Consider the following 27,516-nt stretch of genomic DNA (forward strand, 5'->3'; position numbering starts at 1 on the left):
GATGAGTTGGAAGCAAAGGCTGAAGCCCCTGAAGCCTATTTCTTCGAAGCATGAAGTTAAGGAGAAAGTAGAGTGGAGTAAACTTGAGACAGGCAATGCTATTTAAAATGGTAATTGTTAAACTTTGCATTATTGCAAAATTTCTTTTTTTAAAAAAGAGACTCCCTCCAGGCACAGTGGCTCATGCCTGTAATCCCAGCACTTTGGGAGACTGAGGTGGGTGAATTACCTGAGGTCGGGAGTTCGAGACCAGCCTGACCAACATGGAGAAACCCTGTCTCTACTAAAAATACAAAAATTAGCTGGGCGTGGTGGTGCATGCCTGTCCCAGCTACTCAGGAGGCTGAGGCAGGAGAATTGCTTGAACCTGGGAGGTGGAGGTTGCAGTGAGCCGAGATCGTGCTGTGCCACTCCAGCCTGGGTGATAAGAGTGAAACGCTGAAGAGAGAAAAAAAAAAAAAAGATTCCAAAACTTTCAAGACTGCATTTATTTGTCTCTAGAAGGTAACCCTGGGCCTTTTCATTTTTCACACTTGTGGAAGTCTGAAACACAGAAAAAATTCCATTATAAATAGTTAAAAATAAGAACAGTTTACAAAAGAAATACAATAATGAAATATGCAAAAAAATAATTTAATTAGTAATCAAAGATGTTTAAATTTAAAGATACCACTTTTTTACCCATTAAGAGTCCATCTTTTAATAGAGGTCATTGATAAGAATGTGATGGAATTAGCACTCTTATTATACAGCCAGTGGTGTTATAAACTGGCACGATGCATCAAATTATAGAGTGACCTACCTGTGACTCAGCAGTTCTACTTCTGGGAATCTGTCCTGCAAAAACAATACAAAATACAGAAAGAGCTAAACACATCGGTTATTTGTCACGTTTATGAGAACAAAAAAACTGAGAACATAGTGGCCAACAGTAAGACAACTGTCCCACCTAATGGGTCACATAAACAAGCCAGTGATAGAAAAATCAAGAACAGGCACACAATGTTATGTACCTGATAATTTTTTTATTTTAGTTGCAAAGGAAAAGAAATTGGAAGGAATTTAGTGTATTTTGGTTTTACTAGCGTGGCAAGATCATTTTGTCTCTGCTCAATTTTCTGAAACTCTCAACTTGAAGAAAAAATAAACCCATGACTGAAAAACAAAGCCACTCAAGTTCTGGTCAGGCAGTTTGGATACTGAAACCCATTAAGTATATATCACTGTGGATGGTAAAGCACTGCAATCAAATGCTTTAACTTAGCCTTAAACATTTATCTATTTTCTAGTCCGCCCTCCTTTACATTTCAAGGTTCAGTTTTGTTAGAACAAAAGTGATTAAAAAGGACTTAACACTGTTATACCCACATCCCCCCAACCCCAACACTTCATTGACTTGCCGATATTGGGCAGGTTACTTCTGTTCCTTAGTTTCCTCACATGTAAAATGGATATAATTGTTTGTATAGCACTGGGTGGTTGTGAAAATTAAATAGGTTAATATGTGTATGCTGCCAGGAATAGTCTCTGACACAAAATATGTATGAGTAGCTTTTTTTTTTCTAATCTTGATTGAGTCTTTCCACTATACATGTGATCAACCTTTCTTTCTTTTTATAGTTCAGACTTAGCTTTAGAAGCTTTATTTTTAAAATAAATTTTAATTTTTTACATATTTAGAATTTTTTATACTTAAGAGACAAATTCATATATATTTACCTGAAGGATTAAAGGATGACTGTATACTGCCTATAGTCTAGTGCATTTTAGAACATTTGTTTTTGTTTGTTTTTAAGAGTTAGCTGGAAAATTTCAGAAATGTAATATTTAAGTATGAGAATAGAAAACTTGCCAAAGTTTATAAATGTTTTCTTTATTGTCACAGCTCATTAAAAATTGGCTGTTGGTCTCATCTAAGCCAAAGAGTTTAAGGTCCAAGAAGAGGGTAGTCTGAAGAATAGAAACCCAGTTTGTTGCTTAATGTCTTTAAGAAGGCAGGCACACTCCAATTGTTGGTGGTGTGTGGCTGCAGAATTTGACATATTATCCAATGTACATTCCTCCACCCACTGAGCCAGGCTTGGTGAGGGAGATGGGGGTAAATAGAAATCCTTGCTCACTCAGCTTTAGAGTTCAGTCCCTGTTCCTATAATAATCTGAAAAGCAAGGCTCACCTTTCCAAAGTCCCAGAGAACTACAAGCATAGGCACCATCACAGCATCAGAACCTAAATCCCCAAAGTATAGAGAGCACAGTACAATCCCAGGGCTATAAATGCAGTCGCTGGAGCAGCCTTCCTCTGAGCCACTGTGCCCTTAGACCAGGGCAGCAAAACCCAACACCTTACCAGGTGAAATATGCTACCGTGGTGCAGTAAGGAGCGGGGAGGACTGGGACAAACCAGAAAGCACCCACCCCATTAAAAAGGAAACAACTTTGGAAAATACTGGGCTGACTAATCTCATCAGAATATGCCCCATAGGCTATCAGTGAACTCCAGGGCAGATGACTGTTCTTCTCAAGCAAAGGGAGACCCATCACTTACTGTGGTAGAATTTTTACCATCACATAGAGCCACTACCTGGGGGGATGTGAGATGGACGACAGAAGAAAGAGGCTCAGGGCTTTCCCAAGGTGCTAATGAATTCATCCCAACTAGCCAAACCGTCTCATTTCAGAGCTTAAAATGCTGTAGGAAGAAATGTCCCCAGTGACTAATTTCACAGATTACCACAACTTGGAACAGGGGTGGTAGGAATCTACCATGCACATAGGCTTCTTTCTCTCAGAAACTCTCCCCAGCAACTTTCCCATGACATGCCAGAGTTTGGAAGTATACACTGGCAGCATACTCAGGCCCCTGGAACAGACACTATGTCTCTCCATATGTCCTTTTCCAAAGGCCCTCAAGCCCCAGCGCTCTTGGCATCTCACTCCAAAATTGAGGGTGGTCTTTGTCTAGAGACATGGTCTCTACAGGGTCACTGGCAACTCTGAAAGAAATTTAGAGCCATGCATAATCTGAAATGCCAGAGCACAACCACAGGTGGCAAATAGAAGGAATATACAATGGCAAGACAGCAAACACCCTGCCATCTAGCAATGCCAACCCCAATACGGCAAAAACCTACACTTCGAAGCTCTAATTTTCAACAGACCTCTCCTGGACCTTGAAATTAATTTTTCTTCCTACCAACACCATATGCTGTGGCTTCACATGGCTCATGGCCCTCTCTGTCTGCACAAATACTTGCCAATTCATTCCCCTAGTGAACCTGCTCTGGCCCCAGAAGTTAATCTCCATCCCTGTCATCAGCAGATTCTCACGTACTTCATTCAGGACTTTGCCTCCCAGGAATGTTGTTGATCTTGCACAGCCTGCTCTGACCCCATCTCCAAATCCCCCAAAATGCCCGTCCCTGCCACCACCAGGATTTCACTCCCCGGGTCCTCATCAAGGGCAGGGAAAAGGGTACCACTCCTGCAAACTGAAGCTGGAGAGGGCCTGCTTCCCAAATCTTAAGCTCCTCTGGATATGAGCATTTCTGTCCAATGAGCCACACTAACTGTCACTAGGTCTCTAGACTGGTCAGGATCCTGAAACCTTATGGAGTCACCCCTTCAGGAAAGCTGGGCTAAACTTTATGAGGATCCTTTTGTCAAATAAAGGTCAGCCTGAGCATCAATTCCTGGGACACTTTTTATCTTCAGCCCATCCTGGTTCCTGATTGTAAAATGCAAGCTTTTTATAAAGTTAATAAAGGTGATATTAAATAATTGCTCAACTCACATACAATTAAATATCTCAGAGATAAATGTTAACAAAGAGAAAACTAGACAGAAAGACGGCTGCACAATAGGTACTACAAAGAAAATGCGAGTTCTTCTCCCTCCTGAACAATTCAGTACTAATGTCATCAGTTGGGTCACAGTTAGGTAGTGAGAAGCCACAGTGACCCAAAGTGAGGTGGTATCAGAGCCCAAGCAGGGTGAGATGGCACCCACACATAGAGGCAGCCCAGCATGGGATATCAGAGACCCAGCAGATGAGGGGCATGTTCACACAGGGGGTGTGGGCCAGTGCAAGCATGGTAGAGCCCAATCAGATGGGAACGGCAGCCCCATGAAAGGAGTGGAGGCCTGGCCTAGGGACTCAGAGCCCAAGCTGGGTAAAAAGTCCATGGAAAAGGGCAGTTCAGCATGGAGTAGAGAATCCTGAGCGGAGTAGGCCAGGCACTCGTGTGTGCAGGTGATTTAGCCAGAGCAGAGAGAGGAGGAATTCACATATTGGGGGACCTGCGTGGAATGTCAGAGCCAAGAAGGAGGTTTTTGCAGAGGTACAGCTTGCCACGAGTGTTAAAGTTCAAGGTGGTAAGGAGAACAGCCGTGTGGTGAGGGGATGGCAACAGAGATGGGAGATGGGTTATATACAGGGGCATCCTCAGATAAGTGACTGATTCCAGGGCTGGGATAGAAAAGTACAAGATGAGCTTGGAACATCTTCTGCCAAAAGAAAAAAAAAAGGAAATGATCAAATAATTATGATGACATATCAAACAGAAAGGTTGCCAGCTTAAGGAGCTTTCGCTGGCCACAGTGGGGACAATTTGAGCAATAAAATAATAAAAAATGATAGTATATAACAATCCACTGAATTAAATAGAAAACCATGAGCTCATACTAATATAAAAATGTCTAATTTTTATATTAAAACAACCAAACTGTTCTAAAATATTTAAGTGAACAGTTAAACTGTGGCACATCCACACCACAGATTACTACTCGGCACAAAGCAGAGGAACAGACCATTTATACAATGTGGATGATCTCAAGGGCATCATCTGAGTGGGAAAAGACCATCTCTAAAAGTCACATAATGTATGGTCCCATTTTTATAGCATTCTCAAGATTAATTATAGAAGTGGAGAACAGATTAGTGACGTCCAGGAGTTTGGAAGAATGGAAGGTTGGGAGCAGAGTGTGGGTGTGACCATAAAGGGGCAGCATGAAGGAGATCTTTGTGGTGATGGAACAGTTCTGCATCTGGATTGCAATGGTGATTCCATGAATCCACACATGTGATAAAACAACATACAACTATGCATACATGGTACCAATGTCAATTTCCTGGTTTTGATATTATTATACTATAGTTATAGAACATGCAACCGTTGGGGAAAACTGGGCTACGGATGCACAGCACTTCTCTGTACTATTTTTGCAACTTCCTGTGAATCTATAATTATTTCCAAATTACAAATTTGATAAATGTAGAATGTTTGATGAGTAATGAGATATTTACGTAGTTTCAAAGCACCTCCTCACAAAATACATATTAATTACAAAAGACAAAGATTAACTTTAAAGTGAAAGGTTTGGCAGTCACCACCTTAAGCAAGTGATCAAAGTGAATATCATTAGAAATAGAATAAATCAAAATCTGCCCCATGTAACATGATGCAGTGAATAGAAAACAGCATCACTTTTGTTATTCCTGCTGACGATGCATATCTGAATCTAATCGAAAGGAAACAGACAAACGCTGATCAAGACACACTCTGTAATAAACAACTGGCCTGTAAGCTCCAAACGTGACATGGTTATAAGTCACAGAAGCACCAAGAAACTCTCCTTCCAGACTGAAGGAGCCATGGCAACTAAATGTAATTCATGATTCTCAGCTGGCTCTTTTTGCTAGAAGAGACATTTCTGAGACTACTGGTGAAACGTGAATAGGACCTGAGGATTGTATGGCAGTAACACAACATTAATCCCCAGACTTAGTGGTTGCATTGTGGCTACGCAGGGGAATGTCCTGTTTGTAAGAAACGTACACTGAAGCCTTAGGGGCGGTGGGACATCAGGTTGACCCTCAAAGGTATCAGGAAAAAAGTTCTTTGTACGGCACCTGCAAACTTTCTATAAGTTGACTATTGTTTCAGACTAATTTTTTTAATTTTAAAAATGAATGGCCGGGCACGGTGGCTCACGCCTGTAATCCCAGCACGTTGGGAGACTGAGGTGGGCAGATCATGAGGTCAGAAGTTCGAGTCCAGCCTGGCCAACATGGTGAAACCCCATCTCTACTAAAAATACAAAAATTAGCTGGGCGTGGTGGTGTGAGCCAGCTACTCAGGAGGCTGAGGCAGGAGAGTTGCTTGAACCTGGGAGGCAGAGGTTGCAGTGAGACAAGACCGTGCCACTGCACTCCAGCCTGGCAACAGAGCGAGACTCTGTCTCAGAAAAAAAAAAAAAAAAAAAAAAAAGAACGATTTGAATGTAAAAGGATGAAAAATCCTTGACAAAACTGATGAAATTCTGGAATGCTTCTGCAAAAAAAAAGGCACTCTTTACGATCAGGCCTCAGAAGTCATACTTGACAGTAGTGACATGCACTGTCTATAAAAATCTCAAACGTCGAGTCTTCCTTGGTTCATTCTACAAATTAGCACTCTTCCAATTAACAACAAACTTGGTTGGCTAAAAAGACTAAAAATTATTCCCTTTTTTGAAGAAAATTCCAGTCAGAACATTTCTGGCTTTTACTAGGAAACGTTAGTCCCCACTCTAAATTAGTGTACTGTACATGGCCTATGCCCAGGATCAATTATCCTCGGAAAACCAGGACCTCCCATCATACGTACTTGCTACTAGTACTGCCAAGCACAGGCCTGCTCTGCTACTACAGAGGCTCCTGCCCAAGCCCAGGTCCAACAGGACTGGCAGGAAGATGTAGCCAGGTGGCTCACCATGAGGGTGACATGATGATACCTACCTGAGGAGGATCCATGAGGATTAAGTGCAAGTCAGATTTTCACCTTGATACTAGCGTTTGCAGAAGCATTACTCTTCTTAGTAATAGGTCTAGATCAGGTCATTTCTTCACTTTTTTTTTTTTTTTTGAGATGGTGTCTCACTCTGTCACCCAGGCTGGAATGCAGTGGCATGATCTCAGCTCACTGCAACCTCCCCTCCCGGGTTCAAGCGATTCTCCTGCCTCAGCCTCCTGAGTCACTGGGACTACAGGTGCCCACCACCATGCCCGATTTTTAGTAGCAATGGGGTTTCACCATGTTGGCCAGGCTGGTCTGGAACTCCTGACCTCAGGTGATCTGCCCACCTTGGCCTCCCAAAGTGCTGGGATGACAATTGTGAGCCACCGCACCTGGCCCCACTCTTTTGTTGTTCTTGGTCTTAGTCATTCCATGTCAGCTTACATAGCAGCAACAGGAATTCTGTCTCCTATGAGTTGACTGGCCAGGGAAATCTTATATCTCAAGTGGTCAGAATATGAAAATCTAGACGGAGCATATGCACAAATGAATCCTTAGAACACATTAATCAAATCAGAAATGGAAGGCAAGGCCACCCACCGCCGCTTTCCCCACACCCCCTCCCCGCCCCCCCAGCCAGCAAGAAGCCTGTAGGACCTCAAATCAGAGCGCAACATTGGTGAGAGCCAAGTGAGAAAACTCAAAACACTGGCTACAGAGCTGGAATACCTGCGGCCCATTATTGCTCACTAATCAATGTTGATTGCTCATGAGTCAAGAAAATTTGGTATCTGTCCAAGTGACATGACAGGTATTATGCCAGATACTTTGCTGACATGATATCATTTGAAGTTAGTTATCTTATATACAAGGTAGGTACAATTATTATACCCATTGCTCAGATGGGGAAAACTGAGGATTAGAGGCATTCAGTAGCTCATGCAAGATTACACAGCTAGCAAGTGGTAAAACCAGGGTTTAAACCTCAGCAGTCTGTTCCCAGAGCATACTGTCAAGTGCTCCCCTAAACTGCCTCCCTCCAACCACCATTTGTGACTCCACAGCCCTCGCTGTCCCTTATATCATACCATGTAACATGTTTGTTACGGCATGCTTACTGCACATTCCTATACACCTTTCTTATTTCAATAGTAATTGTGTTGCTGGGTAGGATAGAGCAGGGGGCCTCATTTATGTATACCAGTTCACAGCAAGGGCAAAAAGTCCACTTTTGGATTTGGAGAAGCATGCTGCCACTTCCAGCTGTCTCTTTAGTTGACAAAGTAGTAAGAGACAATGAACTGCTTTATTTCATTTAAAATGTTGTCTTACAACCAGCACCACCCTCCCAGCTCCAACCCCCACCAACACACACACACACAAAAGTATCACCAAGCATGCATCTTTATGTATGGCAAGCTACTTACTTCTTTTTCTGGAGACCACGGAGTCCAGAAAACCTTTTGATGGATTAAATAGGATCATTTAAAAGATAAACTTAGGTCTGTACTGGGTGGTTCTGGAGGAGTTTCCCCTTCCCTGGAGCTGCTTACCAGTTAATTTAGAAACAAAATAATCTCCCAAACTAGTAAACCCCACTGCCCCACCCAAGGGCTTTCATAAAATTATCTTGTTTCAACCACACTTTAGCATGGGAAAATTACTCATATCTCAAAGTATACATGTTACGGTTTTGATATCTGTACGGCTATTTAAGAAGGAATATTTTACCAGACTTCTGGTTGGGGAGATAACTTCAGTCGTAGACATCACACCCTGGCGACAAGTATGCACCGGCTCACCACTGCCACCATCTGCCCAAGGCCCTTCCTCTTCATTCTTCAAGCCGAAAGCACAGCTGATACGTTGGGTGACGTTTCTTGATAGCTCTCTAGCCGAGAGATGTGGTTCAGAAGTGTTGTTACTGTAGCTCTGCTCATCTGGGTCTTGTTTCTGGAAACCATACTTAGTTGTCAAACAGTATAATATGACAGAAAGATTTTGATGACTTAAACCAATACATTTCAAAGTTTTAATGGATGAGGTTTCATTTAAGTGATAAGGGCAATGCTTAAGTTATCATGGAGAGAAAAGCATTGTTCAATTGACCATATTTTGTTCTCCTATAATCTTAAAATGTTATGCAATAGGTAACTGCATTAAACATATTATGGCATGGAACAGATTGTATGTTTTACAATGAACAAAGCACTTCTGTTACACAATTAACATGCAAGAAAAAACTAAGGTAGCCACCTGCACATGCCCAAACACTGTGACCATACCACAATCCAATCATCCAGTTTGGCCAGCAGGACAATCCACTCCTGCCATTGCAGAATGTAGCTTCCTAGCAGTCACCTGGCTAGGACTAATGGAGAAGAAAAAAATATTCAAAGGTACTATGATATACCTGGAGATTTCTGCCCCCAAATTTCTAGGATAATTGTTTCTTTTCCCTCTAGTGTCTCCCTTCTGTTCCTAAACATGATCAAATTTCTACTTAGGAAAGGCCTTCACTTGATCTAACAACTTTTCTGCGGGTTTTTTTTTTTTTTTTTTTTTGGCAGGGGGTAGGGGAGTGGGGGGGCGGGGGTGGTTCTTCTTTCCACTTCGAACTACGAGGTTAAATGGACTTGAAGTTTGCCACTTTCTTCTGAATCTGCTTGGATTCCAGATATTTACCAATCACGCACCCTCAGTCTCCTCCAAGTTGATGCCCAGCCCAATTCTCTTTCACCTTTCAAGTGCTAGACATGGTGCCTTCCCCAGTCCTGGCCTTCTTCAGCCTCTCTGTAACCTCTCATACTCCTCACCTTTAGTTTCCTGAGGTTCTCTCCTCCTCAATTTTATGACCCCATCTTGTTCCTCTACCTTCTTGCCACATTCTAATGATGATTCCTTCCTCCTACCAACAGAGTTGCTTAGGGCTCATTTCTAAGGCCTTTTCTCTCTTCCTATTTTGTCTCCCCAGATGACTGATTCATTTTCAGCCCATCAATGTTTGCCTCTCCCTGGAACAAGTCCATAAAACCAGCCCACACTTTACTCTGCCTAATGGACACTTCTGAGCTATCCCACTCTGAAAATGGTGGTGACACTATGATACTTCAGTTTACAGGGCCATTTGTGTCTCTCCTGCTGAATGGTTGCAAAACCCCATGAGACTGGTATCACCAGACCATTGCTGAACTCTTCAGCTGGCCTCAGGGAGGGTCTCTCCTAAGAGAGGTCCCTTGGGGAAAAGAAATGCCTCTACCTTCCTGTGTCCTGTCTGATGTGCATTCTACTGTAGGGAAACCACCACAGTGCTTTTAGGAAAGCCCCTTCCTAGGTCCAGCTGTAGAAATCCTATCAAAGATTCAACAGTCAGGAACTAGGTGCCCTGGACAGTGACCATAGGCAAGTATAGATGGTCAGGGACTCAACTCCAAAGCTCATGTAGATCTGGGTTCAAATCCCAGCCCTGACTTTTCATAGCTGTGTGGCCCTTAACTATATTTTGTTTTCCTTCTCTGTAAAATGAGGGTCATAAAAATAGCTCAGAGGATTGTTATAAACATTAACTGGAAAGTATACATATATCACTTGGCACAGTGTCTCGTCCACAGACAAGGCCTAATAAATGGTGGCTACCGTTATTCTAAAATCTTACACCTTTACCTTTGAGTCTTTGGCTCCTCCCAAAAGATCACTGAGAACCTGGATATATTCAGTTGCACCTTTGAGGATATCAACTTTGCTGGGCTTCCTGCTTTGGGGAAGAAACGGCACAAGTGCCTTCAATTTGGCAAAACCACGGTTGAGATTTTTTATCTAGAAAACAAAAAGGCACAGTGACACACAGAGAAGCCAATTTGTACAGACATCTCCCCAAGCTACAGAAGGGGTTTTTTCCCACAGCCTCCTTGTCTGAGGGGCAAATCTAAACAGGCATATGCCCCAAAGAGTCACTGTACCACCAGCAGTGCAGTTCATAGTAAAAGAAGAGGGAATGGCATGAACTTGGTACTGTGGGCAGAAGGGCTGCAAGGTGTATTCATGTTCATGCTGACCTCACTCCTCTTCCTTTGAGAGCGTACCCGCTGTATCATAATGCAGAGGCAGTAGAGTGGCGGCTAAAATCTGAGTCAACTACACCCAGTTTCAAAATCCAGGTCTATCATTTACAAGAGTGTGTGGAACACTTCACATCACTAAGCCTTAGTTTGTTCATCTGCAAAGTGGAAAATATCTTAAAGCTTTCTGGGGCGGGGTGTGATTAAGTGATATAATGTACACATAAGATACCTCACCCAAACCTGGCACATAGGAAGTCCTCAAGAAGTGGTATTGCTGCTGATGAATCAAATGTACAAATACTTGTCAACTCAAGCACTGAGCCATCAGCTCTTCAACCTCTTTCCCCACCGAGTTAATGATATAGAGGCAAGGGTGAGAATCCAGAGAGTTGGTGAGACTTCAAAGGCTCCTCATATTTTATTTTTCTCTATTCTCCAGCTTCTAATCCCTGTCTCTGAAGGCCTGTAATTCTGATGGTCACCCCCCTGGGAGACACAGGCCTTGGGAGAACTGACTCCCACTATACCACAAAGTCAATATATTTTGAGTATATCCTACCTGGAGCAAACCAGGCAAGGGACATAATTGGCCAATTCACAGGAGAATACAACAACCAGTCAGTGTATAAAAAGAATTTAATAATCAAAGAACTACAAACTAAAACAGAAATTAGATGCCATTTTTCATGTATCAAGGTGGTAACATTTTTGTTTTATCATACCCTGGATCAGGGATAGCACGAAAAAGAGAACAGTCCTAGACCTGTAAGAAGGGATAAAAATTAGTAAACCTATCTAGAAAGCAATTGGGCAACTTGTATCAAAAGGTATTCAATTGTATATGCCTTAAGTCTCAATTTCACTTAATTTCACTTGCAGCATTTTATTCTAAGGAAATTATCAGACACGCACATAGAGTTACATCGATAGGTATCAGTAAAAAGCTACAAAGAGCAAACATGCCTAATAAGAGACTGAATACATTATGGTCCATTTTTGGACAGACTATGCAGTCAAAAACTATTCTTTGAAAGAATACTTAAGAATATAAGGAAATGCTTTTGATAATGTTAAGTGGAAAAAATTACACAAACATGTACTGAATGACAATTTTGTAAAATTGTATATATATATATGAACACACAAAACTAGAAAAAGACTGGGTGGATATACACAAAAATGTTCACAGTAGTCATATCTGTGTTGTGAGTGTCGCTTAACCTCTTCAGTCATTTCTGTCTTTTCCAAATGTGTTAATCTTACCATTATAAAGAATAATACAGCTCGTTAGTGTTTTAGTGGATAAAACCAGGACTGATTGCCTGGAGAAGACAATTCCTTCCTAGTGGGAAGGACCACTTAAACTATTAGGTCATAATCTCTCTGTAGGGCCACCAAATCAGATCACAGGGTTCTGGCCATCAGGAGTCTAGTACCGGTAAAAGCAGGAGACTTAGAGAAGTCTCCTACTCTCCTGTCGTCCTTTCTCCGCTTGCCCTCTCCCTGCAAAGCTCCTACTTGATTCACTGGGACATTTCTAAAAGGCCTGGGGTGCTTAGGAACAGCCCCCGGCGGAATTTCTCTCCGCAGTTCCAGGTCTGAACGTGCGCTCTGCTCCCTCTTCCACTCCTCACCCTTCCCTCTCCCGGATTCGCCTCTGCTGCAACCAAACCCGTAGAATGCAAACGCTAGGAAGGAGACCACGTCTCCCAAGTTTGGGGCTGAGTTTCGTTAGAGATAGTAAAATCTACCAGCAGGTGTCGCTCCAACCACGGCCCACAGGACCCTTCCCGTTTGCGAGATTGCTGCGGCTCGACTGGGAAAGTCACTTTATCTTGACAGAGTTGAGTGGGAGTCTTGGGTGCACACTGGGACGTCGTGTTTCGTTACTTTAAAAAAGAAAAGTCACTTCCGTCAGGCCCCCCTTTCTCCTCACCCTCGTGTGTGCTTCGAGGCCGAGATGCAGAAAGCAAGAAAAAGGAACGAAGGGGATCCCTGTGCGCCTCAAGCACCCACCAGAGCCTACGGTGTGAGATGAAAGCTCACCCCCTGAGCGCGAAGCTTTTAAAACACCTGCCCAGGGAGATATTTTTGAAGTTGTCAGGGCCCCTCCTCTGTCCCCTCCCGGACCCGGGTCTTGCACAAATCCTGGAGGGTTAGCTGGCGAGGCGACCAACGCAGCGGCCGCCAACGAGCAGCTGCACGGAGGTGCAGAGGAAGGAGGCCACTGCCGTTCTCCCGACAAGCTGGGGGCGCGGGAGGCCTCGGGAGCTCGAAGTCGCATCGAGCGGGGGTGGGCGGTGAGTGGGCCCCCGGGTGTTGACCAAGTGTTTGGTGGTGAAGCAGGGAGTGGGAGGGGGGAGCGAGCGTCGACCCTGGGGACCCCTCACCCGCTCACGCTCCTTGGCGTTGGCCACACGCCGCCGCTCCAGCACCAACTGAAGGTTTTCGGTAGACGAGTAGCCGCCTGAGGGCAGCCGCTTGAGCCGGCAGACAGCGGCCAGCTGGGGCAGCGGCCCGAACTGCTCCCGCAACACGTCTTCTAGCACCTCGGCTTGCGGGGCGCACAGGAGCGCGGGTGGCGCGGCGCGGGGATCTAGGGCGCCGGGCGCCGGGTCCATGGCGAGGTGGAGGCCGCTGAGGCCGGGCTTTCACCGGCGCACCTGGGGCCGCACGAGGCCCGGGCGGGGGCGGGGTGGGGGCGGGGGCTGGACCACCTGCACTCATTCATCCAGCGTTTTCCAATCCCGGCCTGCTCTCTGGAGGCTGCGTCCAGGCATCGCATTGAACCAGCCGCACAGGTGCGAATCGGCAGCGCTGGAGCGCAGTACCGGCTGCACACTGGAACTGCCGGCAGCGTGGTGGTGGTGTTTTTCTCAATCCATTTGCCACAGTTCCAGTCCCTCAAATTCCCATTTAATCAGTCTAGGTTGGGGCCTGAGCTTCTGGATATGTGTATACGGAAAAATGTGATGGATAGTCACAAAACTTTTTTAAGAATTCGTTTTGAAATAAAAGTTGCGGAGAAAATGGCAAGAAGAGTTTCTAAGAGCTCCTGTATCCCCTTCGCCACGCTCTCTACTTACTAAGTTTTCACGTTTCCTCCATTGCCCTCTTTCTCTCTGTGAATATTCTCATTTTCATTATTCTTTTTCCATTCTATTTGAACTATTTTCTTTTTTCGCGGGTGGGGGGATACATCGTTTTATTCATTTTCTCCCTTTTCCACACAGACCTTTATTGTCAACACAGCCAAACACAGTTGTTACTTCAGAAGATGTGCTGGAAAATAGCGATCCCGAACTTGTTAAATAGTAGACTACAATTTAGTATTTTAGAAATAATTAGCTACATCTTCTCTTTTGACTAGATTACTCATGAGAGTTTGTTTCTCTGGAGGTTATCAATATAACTGGAACATTCTGATCTTGCAACTGGAAATCAGACATGTTTCTGGAAGCCCTCTGTAAAATCCTTCCAAGCATAAAAATACTTTTTTTTTTTTTTTTAAGTCTGAGAAAATATTTTTTCTCCACTTTTGTTTTAGGTTCAGGGGTATATTGCAGGTTTGTTATGTGGGTAAATTGTGTGTCGCTGAGGTTTGGTGTACGAATGATCCTGTGGCCTAAGTAGTGAGCCTAGTACCCAATAGATAGCCTTCCAACCCACACCCGCCTCTTACCTTCCCCTCAAGCAGACCCCAGTGTCTATTGTTCCCATCTTTGTGTCCCTGTGTATTCAATGTTTAGCTCTCACTTATAAAGTGAGAATGTGCAATGTTTGGTTTTCTGTTCCTGTGTTAGTTCCCTTATGATAATGGTGTCTAGCTGCATCCATTGAGCTATTCTTTTTTAAAAGTTTTTAAGTTGCAGACCTGCTATCATATCACCTCTAAATACTCCAGTGGGTATTCCCCCTAAGCAAGGCCTCTCTTCCACACAACCACAACACAACCACTCAAACTAGGAAGTAAGCATCGGTACTATGCTACCATACAATCCAAGGAACCCATCCAAGTACCACCAGCTGTCTCAACAATGTCTTTTTCCCTTCTGGTTGGAATCCAATCCAGGAGTACAAGTTTTATTTTGTTGTCATATTTCTACTGTCCTTCATTCTGGACCATTTCCTCCATCTTGTCCTGTCTTCATGCCCTTGACAGTTTAAAAAAGTAGGGGCCTTTCATTCGGTAGTATGTCCCTCAACCTGGGGCTGTCTGCTATTTGCTTATGTCCAGACCCCAGCCATGCCTTCATGGAGGGACTCCGTATAAATGATGCTGGGCTCTTCTCAGTGCATCACATCAGGAAGTACATGAGGTTGATCTGCCCCACCGCTGGTGATGTTAACCTTAATTGCCTGGTCAAGGTGGTGGTGTCAGGTTTTTTCACCATAAATTGATAAATATTTTGTGGGCCGGGCGCGGTGGCTCACGCCTGTAATCCCAGCACTTTGGGAAGCCGAGGCAGGTGGATCACAAGGTCAGGAGATCAAGACCATCCTGGCTAACATGGTGAAACCCCCATCTCTACTAAAAAAATACAAAAAAAAATTAGCCAGGTGTGGTGGCGGGCACCTGTAGTCCCAGCTACTCGGGAGACCGAGGCAGGAGAATGGTGTGAACCTGGGTGGCAGAGCTTGCAGCGAGCCTAGATCACGCCACTGCACTCCAGCCTGGGTGACACAGCAAGACTCCATCTCTCTCTCTCTCTCTCTCTCTCTCTCTCTCTCTCTCTCTATATATATATATATATATATATATATATATATATATTGTGTGTGTGTGTGTGTGTGTGTGGAGATACTCCTTCTCATCCATTGTTGACTCCTGCCTGAATCAACCAGCACCATGAGTAGAGCCAAATGATTGGCATTCTACTGTGAAGAAGAGTTTTCCCTTCTTCCCATTCATTTATTCATTTTGTGTTTATGTCAGCATGGGCCCATAAATTTATGTTTTATTCACAGGATGTAATTTATTTACATCATTATTTTAATGCTCAATTTGTCCCAGATTTGGCCTATGGGAGGCCTTCTAAGCTGGCTCCTCTGTCGTTTTCATATGACCCCCTCATTCTTTATGCACTTTCTTACTTGTGCCAGGAAGGCTCTTCTTGAATTTTCCCAGCTCCAGCCCAGGAATCAGTCTATTCTTTTAGTAGAAGTTAGGATTTAGAAACCAAGATCTGTATGCTTGGTTGCTCATTCCTTTTTGGATGTCATTGCTTCTAAGCCCTTTTTGCAGATATGACACATACATAGGTAAGCGCACATGCATATAATACATATAGCTATATCTGTGTATCTAAGTACATATATATTTAAGACCATGAGTTCACACTAATACCTCCAACTCCAACCAAACACCTCGGGTTCCTTCTAGTTTCCCTGCTTTCCTTTTTTGTAACTCCTTACCCCATGTCTGCTTTTGTAACTCCCTTCTCCAACGAGAAACTTGACTCACATTATCCTCAGTGTAACTACTTATTTGCTCAATCCCTGTACATAACCAATTTCCTAACCACATCAGCCACCTCTTTGGCCCCACCGTTCTTCAGCTCCCACTCTGACACTGCCTCCTAGCAAAGGTCAAAGGAAAGAAGGGGACACACCACATGTTTGACTGAGGTTCCTTGAGCATGGCCCGGGAATGGGGAAGTGTGACCTGCACATCACATCCTCTATATTGCTTATTTCACAATAAGCACGGGCCAATTCTGTAATTTAAAATATATTTTTAAGTATGAAAATATTTTGTTTGCTCTAAGTTCGTTTGGTGTTGTCTGCTGGCAGGCAGATGGAAGGCAACAAGGGCCAAATGTATGGGAACAAAGTTTAAAATGGAGATAGCTTACCCATTTACTTAACTTTCCTTGAAAGCATCATAAAGGACATCATTGATATTATTCTATTTTATTGCCAAACCTTGCAGTGAACAAGGTAGTGTACATTAGGAACCCAGTGTGAGCACACCAGATTTGATTCTGTATTCTGTGTTCTTCCATAAACTCCAACTCTTAACTTTCTGGCCTCTAGTCTATTAGAGTCATACGTCATGTCATCGTTCTCAGGGAAAGCAATCACGTGAACTGATCTAAGCTAAAGTGTTACACCTGACAGTGACTTAGTGCTGATACCTTGCCATATACCCAATAATACAATGGCCTAATGAACAAAAAGTTTCACTATCCTCTAACAGCGTGAAAAGTGTAGGTCAGCTCTGCTCCTCATGGTCACTTGGGGACTTAAGTTCCTTCCAAATTATTGTTCTTCCATCCCTTAGGGCCAACTCCCCTAGGGCATTGTCATCATTGGCATGGCTGAGGCTCGGTCGCCACCGTATCTGGGTTCCAGGAGAAGGGCATGGAAGAGATCTTAAGGCCTGACCAGAGGCGGCACATAGGATTCAACTCACATGCCATTGGCAGGAATTCACACATGGCTACACACGGATGCAAGAAAGGGCAGGGAATGTAGCCTGACTGGGGAGCCATGTGCCTGGCTACAATTCTGTTCAATGGGGAGAACGCATTTGGCTGACAACAGGAGTCTCTGTCCTAGTGCCCCTCCTCTGTGTTCCAGTAGTGTCCATAAAGCCTCTGCGAGATCATTTATTTCTCTTATTTTGGCTCCTGGAAGGAGGATCACTGGCCACAGCATCTCCAGCACCTACAGAGTGCTGGCTTGGCACAGAGTACACATCCAATAAACATTTGTTGAATGACTGAGAAGGCAAATGAATGAATAATGCTTGCAATGAAGTAAAAAAGCTACTTTGACATGGGTAAAATAAGAACCTGCTTATTCAGGTAAAATCTTTCATGTTTTGCCACAACTACTTGACCCTATAATATATATTTGTGAATAAATAAATAGATGAATGAAAAAGTTTACCTAAGATTACATAGAAAGTAGGAAGATCTCTCTGCCATGGAAAACTGAAGGATAAGTATCCTGTAAGATGCTGGAGATATACTGTGGTTGGTGTACACAGTACTGGCTCAGTTGCATTCATCCTATACTACTCTATGTGTCTATTAGGGAGTTTCCCCTTCCAGGCTGCCTGAAGTGTGTGAACATCTTTAGGTCCCACAATGCATTGCTTTCCTTGTGTTTGCTATTCCTGCTTATTGCCCTTCCTTTGTGGGACCAGCCTCTTAGGATGCAACTAATGACATCCTCTCTTTACTGCTTTTTTGTTTCCTGAGTCCTAAATACCTTGTAGCCCAGTACAATGCCAGCTGAATGGAGTCTACCCTTGGAGTAAGGATGGGGACACGCAGCTATCTCAAAACACAATGCCCTTGAAGAAAGGGGATCCCTGTCTAGTTTGTTGATTGATACAGACAGTAGGTCTCTGAGTCAACGGTGCAAAAAGCAGCGTAAGGCTAAAGGACCTTTTACCAATTTCTTATTGTTGCTCTGTTTCAAAAAGTAAGACATGTGCTTGCTTCAAATCATGTTTCTGACTTCAGCTCCATAACCACTACAGGTAGTCGGTAAAATTTCTCTGGCAATTGAGTTACTACCTGTCTTGGTTTCTGCTGCTGCTGTCAGTTTTGCCTTTTTCTGTGTGTTATTATGTATTTTAGAGGGAAATGAGAAAACTCTTGGTCAAATGCCATTTTAAAGAGAAAGTTCCCCTAATACTGGCTTTAAATAACACATTTTTTTTTTCATTTAAAATTAAGAAAGCTATTTTTTCACTTAGGGAGAGTTAGAAGGCATGCAGTGAAGAAGGAACTCTTCACCTTTGCCTGATAACATAAGGCTGGGTGAGATGATGACTTAAGGCTGGGTGAGATGATGACTTAAGGCTAGCACATGTTGAGTGCTAACAAATGTCACCATTATTGTCACTTCTTTTGCTAGATAAACTGTTTCCCTCCAAGCTTGTGGGCAGCTAAGAAAAGGTCAAAACTGCTCTGTCTACTTGGGGACAATTAACTAACACTCCTCCCGAATCCTGCCCTGGAAGGGGAGGGCAGGGACAGGAAGGAAAGAAGGGGAACCTTAGCAGTAATCAGGACTCACACTCCAGGCAGAGGCTTCAAGCAGGCCAGGGAAGCAGAATCTCGGTTTGGACCCCCGGATTTGGAGAATGAATTTTTCTGACTTTGGGCGGGGGGACATTTTTGTTTGTTTTCCCCTTAGGCTTTCAATACTCTAGCCTGTTTTACTTGTGCAAAGGGGCCTATGAATGATATTCCTAAAGCCAGGAAGAGGTAACCATGCTGAGTAGAGTCAAAAAAAAAAATCAGGGTTTTAGGTTGTTTTTTTTTGTTTTTGCAGTACCTCTTTAACAAGCCATCCCTTCCCTTCAGGAACTCCCACCCTAGGTGCCTCATCACCCGACCCCACCCCTTCCAGAAGGGATTGAGAGAGATAAGGTAGATGGGGTGTCATTCCTGAGCTGTCTCCTTAGAGGCCTCTGCAGGGAGCCTGCCTTGCAGCAGCAAAGACCTCATGCCATTCCCCCCAGCAAGGCTCAGTATAGGCTCAGAAGCTCTTCTATCTATTCTAAGCAGATGGCAAGAGATTTCATTCAGGATCCTGGTGCTTACATAACCATGAGAGGGCTGGAGAGGCAGGAGGAGCTCTGAGTTTGAGAACACACCACTGCCACTGCCATTCAACTCCACAAATGTGGGAAAGGGGCCTGGGACACTGTGGGGGAGACACACCTGGCCCCATCTCCTTGCTCTCCACAGAAAACAGACAAAAGGACAGGAAGGTGAGCTCTGCCTCACTTCCACCCTCTCAATGTCCTACAACAGTTTTTAATTAAATCATCTTAATTAGCATTCAGAACACTGAGTCCAAATTCTAAAAAACGAAGCTTCTGCAGTGCCAAAAGGCATGAGGTGGAGGCAGTCAATCCACATTATCTTCTCCTACGAGACACAGATAAATTGCCCTCACTCCATCTCCAGCCAGTCCACCTCGTCAGTCTTTGCCCATTAGTTACCCTGGGCCTAGGTGAGAAGAACTCTCCCCTGCTGGGTCTGCCCTCCTAGGCACTCAGCACCCCTCATCACAGTGCCCAGATTGTGGCTCACACATGCCACCTTTCTCCCATTAGCTCAGGCAAGACATGAAAGAGCTGCTAAAAAAGCAGCTTTAGTAAAGAAGACCAAGAATGCACTTTAAACAGGGACCAAAGACTATAGTCAAGTCTATATTGCCCAGAATTCCCATCCAAATCGATTTGGCAATTTCATGTTGTTCATATTCACATAAATTCACATTATTATGATGTTATATTATTTTTGGCGAGGTATTATTATTTTATCCCACCATATCCTGGTCATTAGACTTTCCTCCCATTGTACAGAAAATCAATAAAGTTTAATGACTGGGCAAGGTCACGCTGCCGGTCAGTAGCAGAGCCAAGTCCAGGACTTAGCTTTGTCACATTCACTGCATATTTGTCACATTCACATTCACTGCAGCTCTCTTTCCTCCAAGTCTGAGTGGCCTCCAACCCAAGATCACTCAGCACAGCCTCACATTTCCAGCTGCTTGAGTCCTGGCACACAGGTCCTGCCTGCTTGCTATGTGGAATAGTTCACTTCCCTTGGGGGCCTTGTCTTCCTCCACCCCCACCAAACATGAGCTAGGGTTAGTGTATTGGCTACACCACCAGCAGGGTTAAAAGAGGGTCAAAAGTGTGTCTCAGAAAGAGGACAGAGAACAGAGAAAAGGAACAGACACAGAGACTCTGCCCTTGGGCTTTGTCCCCAGGAAATTGGCCAAAGACCTTCTCTTCCCAGAGCCCCTTAGCTCAGGAACTTCTCATTGGTGCTGCTGTGCTTCAGAGCCCTGACAAAACATAGAGAGAGACCTACAGCCTCATGAAGGGGCCCTGGGAAGCTCCGAGCCATGTGAGCTTCAGTGGCTTTGCAGAAGAGCTGAGAAAATGAAGCAGAGAGTGGGGGCTACAGGCAGAGGGCCATGGCTGTCAAGAGGGACCTTCTGCAGCAGGGCATTTGTATGACCTTCAGGCAAGTCATCTGTATTCATTCATTTTCATACTGCTGATAAAGACATAACCAAGACTGGGAAGAAAAAGAGGTTTAATTGGATTTACAGTTCCACATGGTTGGGAGGCCTCAGAATCATGGTGGGAGACCAAAGGCACTTCTTACATGGCAGTGGCAAGAGAAATGAGGAAATGCAAAAGCAGAAACCCCTGATAAAACCATCGGATCTTGTGAGACTTATTCACTACCACAAGAACAGTATGGGGAAACCACCCCCATAATTCAAATTATCTCCCACTGAGTCCCTCCCACAAAACGTGGGAATTATGGGAGTACAATTCAAGATGAGATTGGAGTGAGGACACAGAGACAAACTATATCATTCCATCCCTGCCCCCTCCAAATCTCATGTCCTCACATTTCAAAACCAATCATGCCTTCCCAACAGTCCCCCAAAGTTTTAACTCATTTTAGGATTAACCCAAAATTCCACAGTTCAAAGTCTCATTTGAGACAAGGCAAGTCCCTTCTGTGTATGAGTCTGTAAAATCAAAAGCAAGCTAATTACTTTCTAGATACAATGAGGGTGCAGGTATTGGGTAAATACAGCCATTCCAAACGGGAGAAATTGGCCAAAACAAAGGGGTTACAGGGCCCATGCAAGTCCAAAATTCAGCAGGTCAGTCAAATTTTAAAGCTCCAAAATTATCTCCTTTGACTCCAGGTCTCATATCTAGGTCATGCTGATGCAAGAGGTGGGTTCCCATAATCTTGGGTAGCTCCACCCCTGTGGCTTTGCAGGGTACAGCCTCCCTCCTGGCTGCTTTCACAGGCTGGCATTGAATGCGACTTTTCCAGGCACACAGTGCAAGGTGTAGGTGGATCTACCATTCTGGGGTCTGGAGGACGGTGGCCCTCTTCTTACAGCTCCACTAGGTGGCACCCCAGTATGGACTGTGCAGGAGCTCCAACCCCAATTTCCCTTCTACACTGCCCTAGCAGTGGTTCTCCATGAGGTCCCTGCCTCAGCAGCAAACTTCTGCCTGGACATCCAGGCATCCATACATATTCTGAAATCTAGGCGGAGGTTCCCAAACCTCAATTCTTGACTTCTGTGCACCTGCAGGCTCAATGCCATGTGGGAACTGCCAAGGCTTGGGGCTTGCACCCTCTGGAACCACTGCACAAACTCTAAGTTGGCCCCTTTCAGCTATGGCTGGAGCAGCTGAGAAGCAGGGCACCAAGTCCCTAGGCTGCACACAGCACGGGTACTCTGGGCCTTGCCCACAAAACCATTTTTTCCTGCTAGACCTCTGGGTCTGTAATGGGAGAGGCTGCCACAAAGGCCTCTGACATGCCCTGGTGACACTTTCCCCATTGTCTTGTGGATTAACATTTGGCTCCTCATTACTCATGAAAATATCTGCAGCCAGCTTGAATTTCTCCTCAGAAAATGGGATTTTCTTTTCTATTGCATTGTCAGGCTGCAAATTTTCTGAACTTTTATGTTCTGCTTCCCTTCCAAAACTGAATGCCTTTAACAGCATCCAAGTCACCTCTTGAATGTTTTGCTTAGAAATTCCTTCCACCGGATACCCTAAATCATCTCTCTCAAGTTCCAAGTTCCATAAATTTCTGGGGCAGGGGCAAAATACCACTAGTCTCTTTGCTAAAACATAACAAGACTCACCTTTGCTCCAGTTCCCAAGAAGTTCCTCATCTCCATCTGAGACCATCTCAGTCAGGATTTCATTGTCCATATCATTATCAGTATTTTTCTCAAAGCCATTCAACAAGTCTCTAGGAAGCTGGAAACTTTCCCACATTTTCCTGTCTTCTTCTGAGCCCTCAAAGCTTTTCCAATCTCTGTCTGTTAGCTAGTTACAAAGTCACTTCCACATTTTCAGATATCTTTTCAGCAACACCCTACTCCTGGTACCAATTTACTATATTAGTCCATTTTCATGCTGCATTTCAAGACGCACCCAAGACTGGGAAGTAAAAGAGGTTTAATTTAATTTACAGTTCCACATGGCTGGAGAGACCTCAGAATCATGGCAGGAGATGAAAGATTCTTCTTACATGGCAGCGGCAAGAGAAAATGTAGAGGTGCAGAAGTGGAAATCCCTGATAAAACCATCAGATCTCATGAGACTTATTCACCACCAAGAGAACAGTATGATTCAAATTATTTCCCACCGGGTCCCTCTCACAACAGGTGGGAATTATGGGAATACAATTCAAGATGAGATTTGGGTGGAGACACAGAGCCAAACCACATAATCATTCAAACTCTCTGGGCTTTATCTCCCCATTTGTAAAGTGAGGGTTCTAATAGATCCTTCCTCAGAGGTGAAGTGAGGAGTGAAGTAGGCCATCAGCAAAACAATCACCACTAATGCTTGCATGGTGGGATCCGTGTCCCATGCACTATCCTAAATTCATCCTATGCGTTGACTTTCCTAATTCTCACAGCACCCCATGAAGGAGGTACTGCAGTTACTTCCATTTCACAGAAAAGGAAACTGAAACACAAAAGTCAATGAACCAGCTTTCCGAGCTAGAAAGGGATGAAAATGGGATTGGACCCAGACTATTTGATCTTACAGCCTGGGTCTATAGCCACCAAGCTCTCCTGCCTCCATTAACTCCCATCACGTTGTTAGTTAATGGTAGCATGATTTATGAACCACATAGAAAGTCCAGAAATGTGGTTACCATACAGACAAATCCTAAGTGACCCAGGCTAAGGGGTGGTTGGAGCACCAGTGCAGAAGCTACAATCAGAGCTGGTTGAGGAGACACTAAGGGATTCGGCTCAATTCCATTGACCCCATGGCAGAAATGTGATGAAAGGTTCACTGGGGTCACCTTGAAGAGGGCCTGGGATCCTAGTCCTGGGACCTCTATGGCGGAGAGTAGAAAATACTTGTCAGGTCTAAGAAGTCAAAGATTGCAACAAAAGCAGGGCTTTGGGGAGATTCAAGAGGCAGTGAGATGCAGCTGCTTTGGGGAGTGAGGCAGGGTTGCACTATGGACAGTCTGCTGTTTGGGGCCCTGTCCTGCAGGAAGAAGCCAGATGGCATGGACCCTCCAGCTATCCTAAAGCACATGGACCCTCGGGCCACCCAAGAGGAGCCAAGACATACTTACTCTTCCATGATTCTCACTGGGGCCTGGGGCTCTCACTGGGGGTGGGGGGTCCTTGGAGTTGGTTGCCTAAGCTGCAGCAGGAATTGCTGACTGGCAAGGTGTAACAATTTATAACTGGCTCTTATAAGTGAGAGCAATACACAATAGAGAGGGTCCTTCTGAGAAGCATGGTGGAGGCACACAGGAAGGGTTGGGCCCAGGCCCAAATTAATGTGTCAGAGCAGTGAATGCTGTATGTATCTAGTGCATGACAAGAGCTGGGCATTTGTTGATAGACACTCAAAATTACTGACTAAGCAAGTGTAGATTTTCCTCTAAACCAGTGACATCCCTCATCCTCAAAATGCTGTTACATCTTCCTCCAGAATGTGAGAAACTTCTCCCTGCCCCCGGAAAACCAGGTCTGAGAGTCATTTCGTAACAACTGTAATTTCTATAGCTTCTCCTACTTATGCTAGAGTCAGGTTGTCCCCTAAATCATAGTGAGTGGGACCCCAGCCTCCACAGTGAGCAACATGCCCACAAAGACTAAAAATCTCTGGGAGAGAAGGCTGTGGGTACCTGAGTGTCAACAGCATACCCCATGTGGTGGCAGTTGTCTGTCACAGCCTGCTAGTGCCACCAAAGCAACCCAAGGTCACAGAGAGTGGCAGGTATACAGAATTCCCGCAGTGGAGGCAGGGCGGGCAGGCCCTCCAGCGAGACAAGCTGGCCACTTCCCCCAAGGGCAACTGATGACTGCACTCTGTCTCCCCAGATGGTCCCAGTCAGTCTGTGGAGAACTTCATTCCTCTGCCTCTCTCTTGAGGAAACTGCAGTTTTCAGAACCTCCCCTGAAGGAGAGAAGGGGACATCAGGGACATGAGAATTGACCTTGAGGGGTTGGCAGGAGGGAGTCCTTCCTGTTTACCTGCCCTAGTCCAGCCACTTCTTTGTTACCTTTAGGCTGTGGGGCCCCATTGCTGTTCTGCGATATCGGCTGAATTGATTATGAACAGCTCCTTGCTACTCCACACCATCACCTCTCCACAGGACTCCTTCCTGGGGCTGTGAGAAGGGGCTGAATGTGCTAACTACCTCTGCTCCCTACTAGAATGCTAGCCTCATGAGGGCTGGGATTTTTATCTGTTTGGTTCACTGTTGAACCCCTAAAATCTACAATAGTGCTTGGTACAATAGTAGACGTGCAATGAACGTTCCTGGAAGGAATAATTATTGATATAAAGTAAAATTCCTGAAGTAGATTTCAGAGTTAATGGATCCTAGTGCTGGGCCCATAATCCCAGCACTTCGGGAGGCTGAGGCGGGCGGTTCAGTTGAGGTCAGGAGTTTGAGACCAGCCTGGCCAACATGGTGAAACCTTGTCTCTAGTAAAAGTACAAAAATTAGCCAGGCATGGTGGTGCATGCCTGTAATCCCAGCTACTCGGGAGGCTGAGGCAGGAGAATCGCTTGAACCCAGGAGGCAGAGGTTACAGTGAGCAGAGATCATACCACTGTACTTCAGCCAGGGTGAGAGAGAAAGACTCCATCTCAAAAAACAAAACAAAACAAAAACAAAAACAAAAACAAAAACAAACAAATGATAGTTAATGGATCTTGGGCCAGGCACAGTGACTCATGCCTGTAATCCCAGCATTTTGGGAGGCCAAGGCAAGAGGATTGCTTGAACCCAGGAGTTTGAGACCAGCCTGGGCAACATGGTGAGACCTCATCTCTACAAAAAATAAATAAAATTAGCTAGGTGTGGTGGCATGTGCCTGTGGTCCTAGCAACTTGGAAGGCTGAGGTGGGAGGATCACATATACTGAGAGGTCAAGGCTGCAGTGAGTCAAGATCTCACCACTGCACTGCAGCCTGGTTGACAGAGCAAGACCCAGTCTCAAAAAACAGTGGGGGCCAATGAGGGGGAGTTAGTTATGAATCTTTAGACATTAAACAAAGTAACTGAAATGTAGGAAGAGGCGAGAATGACCCCCCGACCGATCAAAGCCCACTTGTGGCTGCATCCCGGGCCCAGTGTCTAAGTCCCGCTGCTGTCACTGCCACCACCATGCCCAAGAAGAAGACCGAAGGGGATGCTAAAGGAGATAAAGCCAAGGTGAAGGACACACCACAGAGAAGATCCACGAGGTTGTCTGCTAAACCTGCTCCTCCAAAGCCAGAACCCAGGCCTAAAAAGGCCCCTGCCAAGAAGGGAGAGAAGGTACCCAAAGGGAAAAAGGGAAAAGCTGATGCTGGCAAGGAGGGAAATAATCCTGCAGAAAACGGAGATGCCAAAACAGACCAGGTCAGGAAAGCTGAAGGTGCTGGAGAGGCCAAGTGAAGTGTGTGCATTTTTGATAACTGTGTACTTCTGGTGACTGTACAGTTTGAAATACTCTTTTTTATCAAGTTTTATAAAAATGCAGAATTTTGTTTTACTTTTTTTTTTTTCCAGCTATGTTGTTAGCATACAGAACACTTCATTGTTGTTTTTTGGGGAAGGGGCATATGTCACTAATAGAATGTCTCCAAAGCTGGAGTGATGTGGGGAAAACACGTTTCCCTTCTGGTTTTGGGAGACTTCCTCTTGGCTCCCAGCAGGAGGGATTCCCTGACTTTCATACACATGACCACCTTGGCACAAAAGCCTTAGGGTATGGAAAAACCAAGTCCTTTTTATGTCCTCTTCTCCCTGCCCATCTTTCAGCATAGACTTAACTCTCTTAAGCCCAGACATCTGTTGGGACCTGATCCCCAGTCATTTGTTACCAGTGTGTCAGGCAATCTGGACTTTCCAGGGATGCCACTGAGAGGACACCTGTCTAAAGAGCAGTGGTTCCGTTGCTAGATTGTGGCTCTTCAGATACATTCTGCCATTTTCATTTCACTTCCTGAAAGTCAGGGTCGGCTCGTGCAAAGTTATTAAACAACATGCTACATGTGAAATGTCAACTCTCACTCTAAACTTCCCCTTTTCAGAGCATCAGATGAAAACTTCATTGTGTTTTATAGTGGCTTTCTGAGTTTTGGTAGTCCATTGAAGAAGGGAGTTTGAAAGTTGTTGTATACTGTTAATAATTGTCTGCCCATGTCCTGCCTGAAATACCATGATCGTTTATGGAAAGTATCTTTAATAAAGCTGGATACAGTTTGGATTGGAAAAGAAGGTAACTGAAATATATATATATATAAGGCTCTTAGAAATAAAAGGAAAATGTGACAAAATGATAAACATGAGACAGTTTTAAAAAATCCTCTCAGAGAAATTGATTGGGTAGACAAAACATAAATGAGACTGTAAAATGTTTGCATAATGAAAATTATAAGCTTAATCTAATAAATATATCTCTAGAACATTTATAAAGAGTGAACATATACTAGGACACAAAGAGAATCTCAGGAAATTCCAAAAAAGTAAGCCATGTTATTATTATTATTATTATTATACTTTAAGTTCTAGGGTACATGTGCACAAAGTTCAGGTTTGTTACATGGGTATACACGTGCCATGTTGCTGTGCTGCACCCATCAACTCGTCATTTACATTAGGTACTTCTCCTAA

General features: G+C 44.5%; 1 protein-coding gene and 1 pseudogene across 2 annotated transcripts; one reads left to right on the forward strand and one right to left on the reverse strand.

Annotated features, from left to right (window-relative positions):
• Positions 1-424: 424 nt before the first annotated feature.
• FIGLA (folliculogenesis specific bHLH transcription factor) lies at positions 425-13,458 on the reverse strand. Of its 2 annotated transcripts, XM_007970311.3 has the most exons (5): positions 13,225-13,458; positions 10,437-10,589; positions 8,505-8,726; positions 803-837; positions 425-543 (listed from the first exon to the last, which is right to left on the reverse strand). In XM_007970311.3, exons 1-5 carry the CDS (start codon positions 13,453-13,455, stop codon positions 528-530), a joined length of 657 nt encoding a protein of 218 aa, XP_007968502.3. In that variant the 5' UTR covers positions 13,456-13,458; the 3' UTR covers positions 425-527. The 2 variants fall into 2 exon arrangements, 1 of the variants encoding a protein (XP_007968502.3); XR_005243158.1 differs by lacking the exons at positions 8,505-8,726; positions 10,437-10,589; positions 13,225-13,458 and adding an exon at positions 8,201-8,319.
• Positions 13,459-25,963: 12,505 nt separating this feature from the next.
• Positions 25,964-26,398, forward strand: LOC103220086 (non-histone chromosomal protein HMG-17 pseudogene; annotated as a pseudogene).
• The last annotated feature ends 1,118 nt before the right edge of the window (positions 26,399-27,516 follow it).

The sequence above is a fragment of the Chlorocebus sabaeus genome, chromosome 14 (genome assembly GCF_047675955.1).
Source record: "Chlorocebus sabaeus isolate Y175 chromosome 14, mChlSab1.0.hap1, whole genome shotgun sequence".
Lineage (NCBI taxonomy): Eukaryota > Metazoa > Chordata > Mammalia > Primates > Cercopithecidae > Chlorocebus > Chlorocebus sabaeus.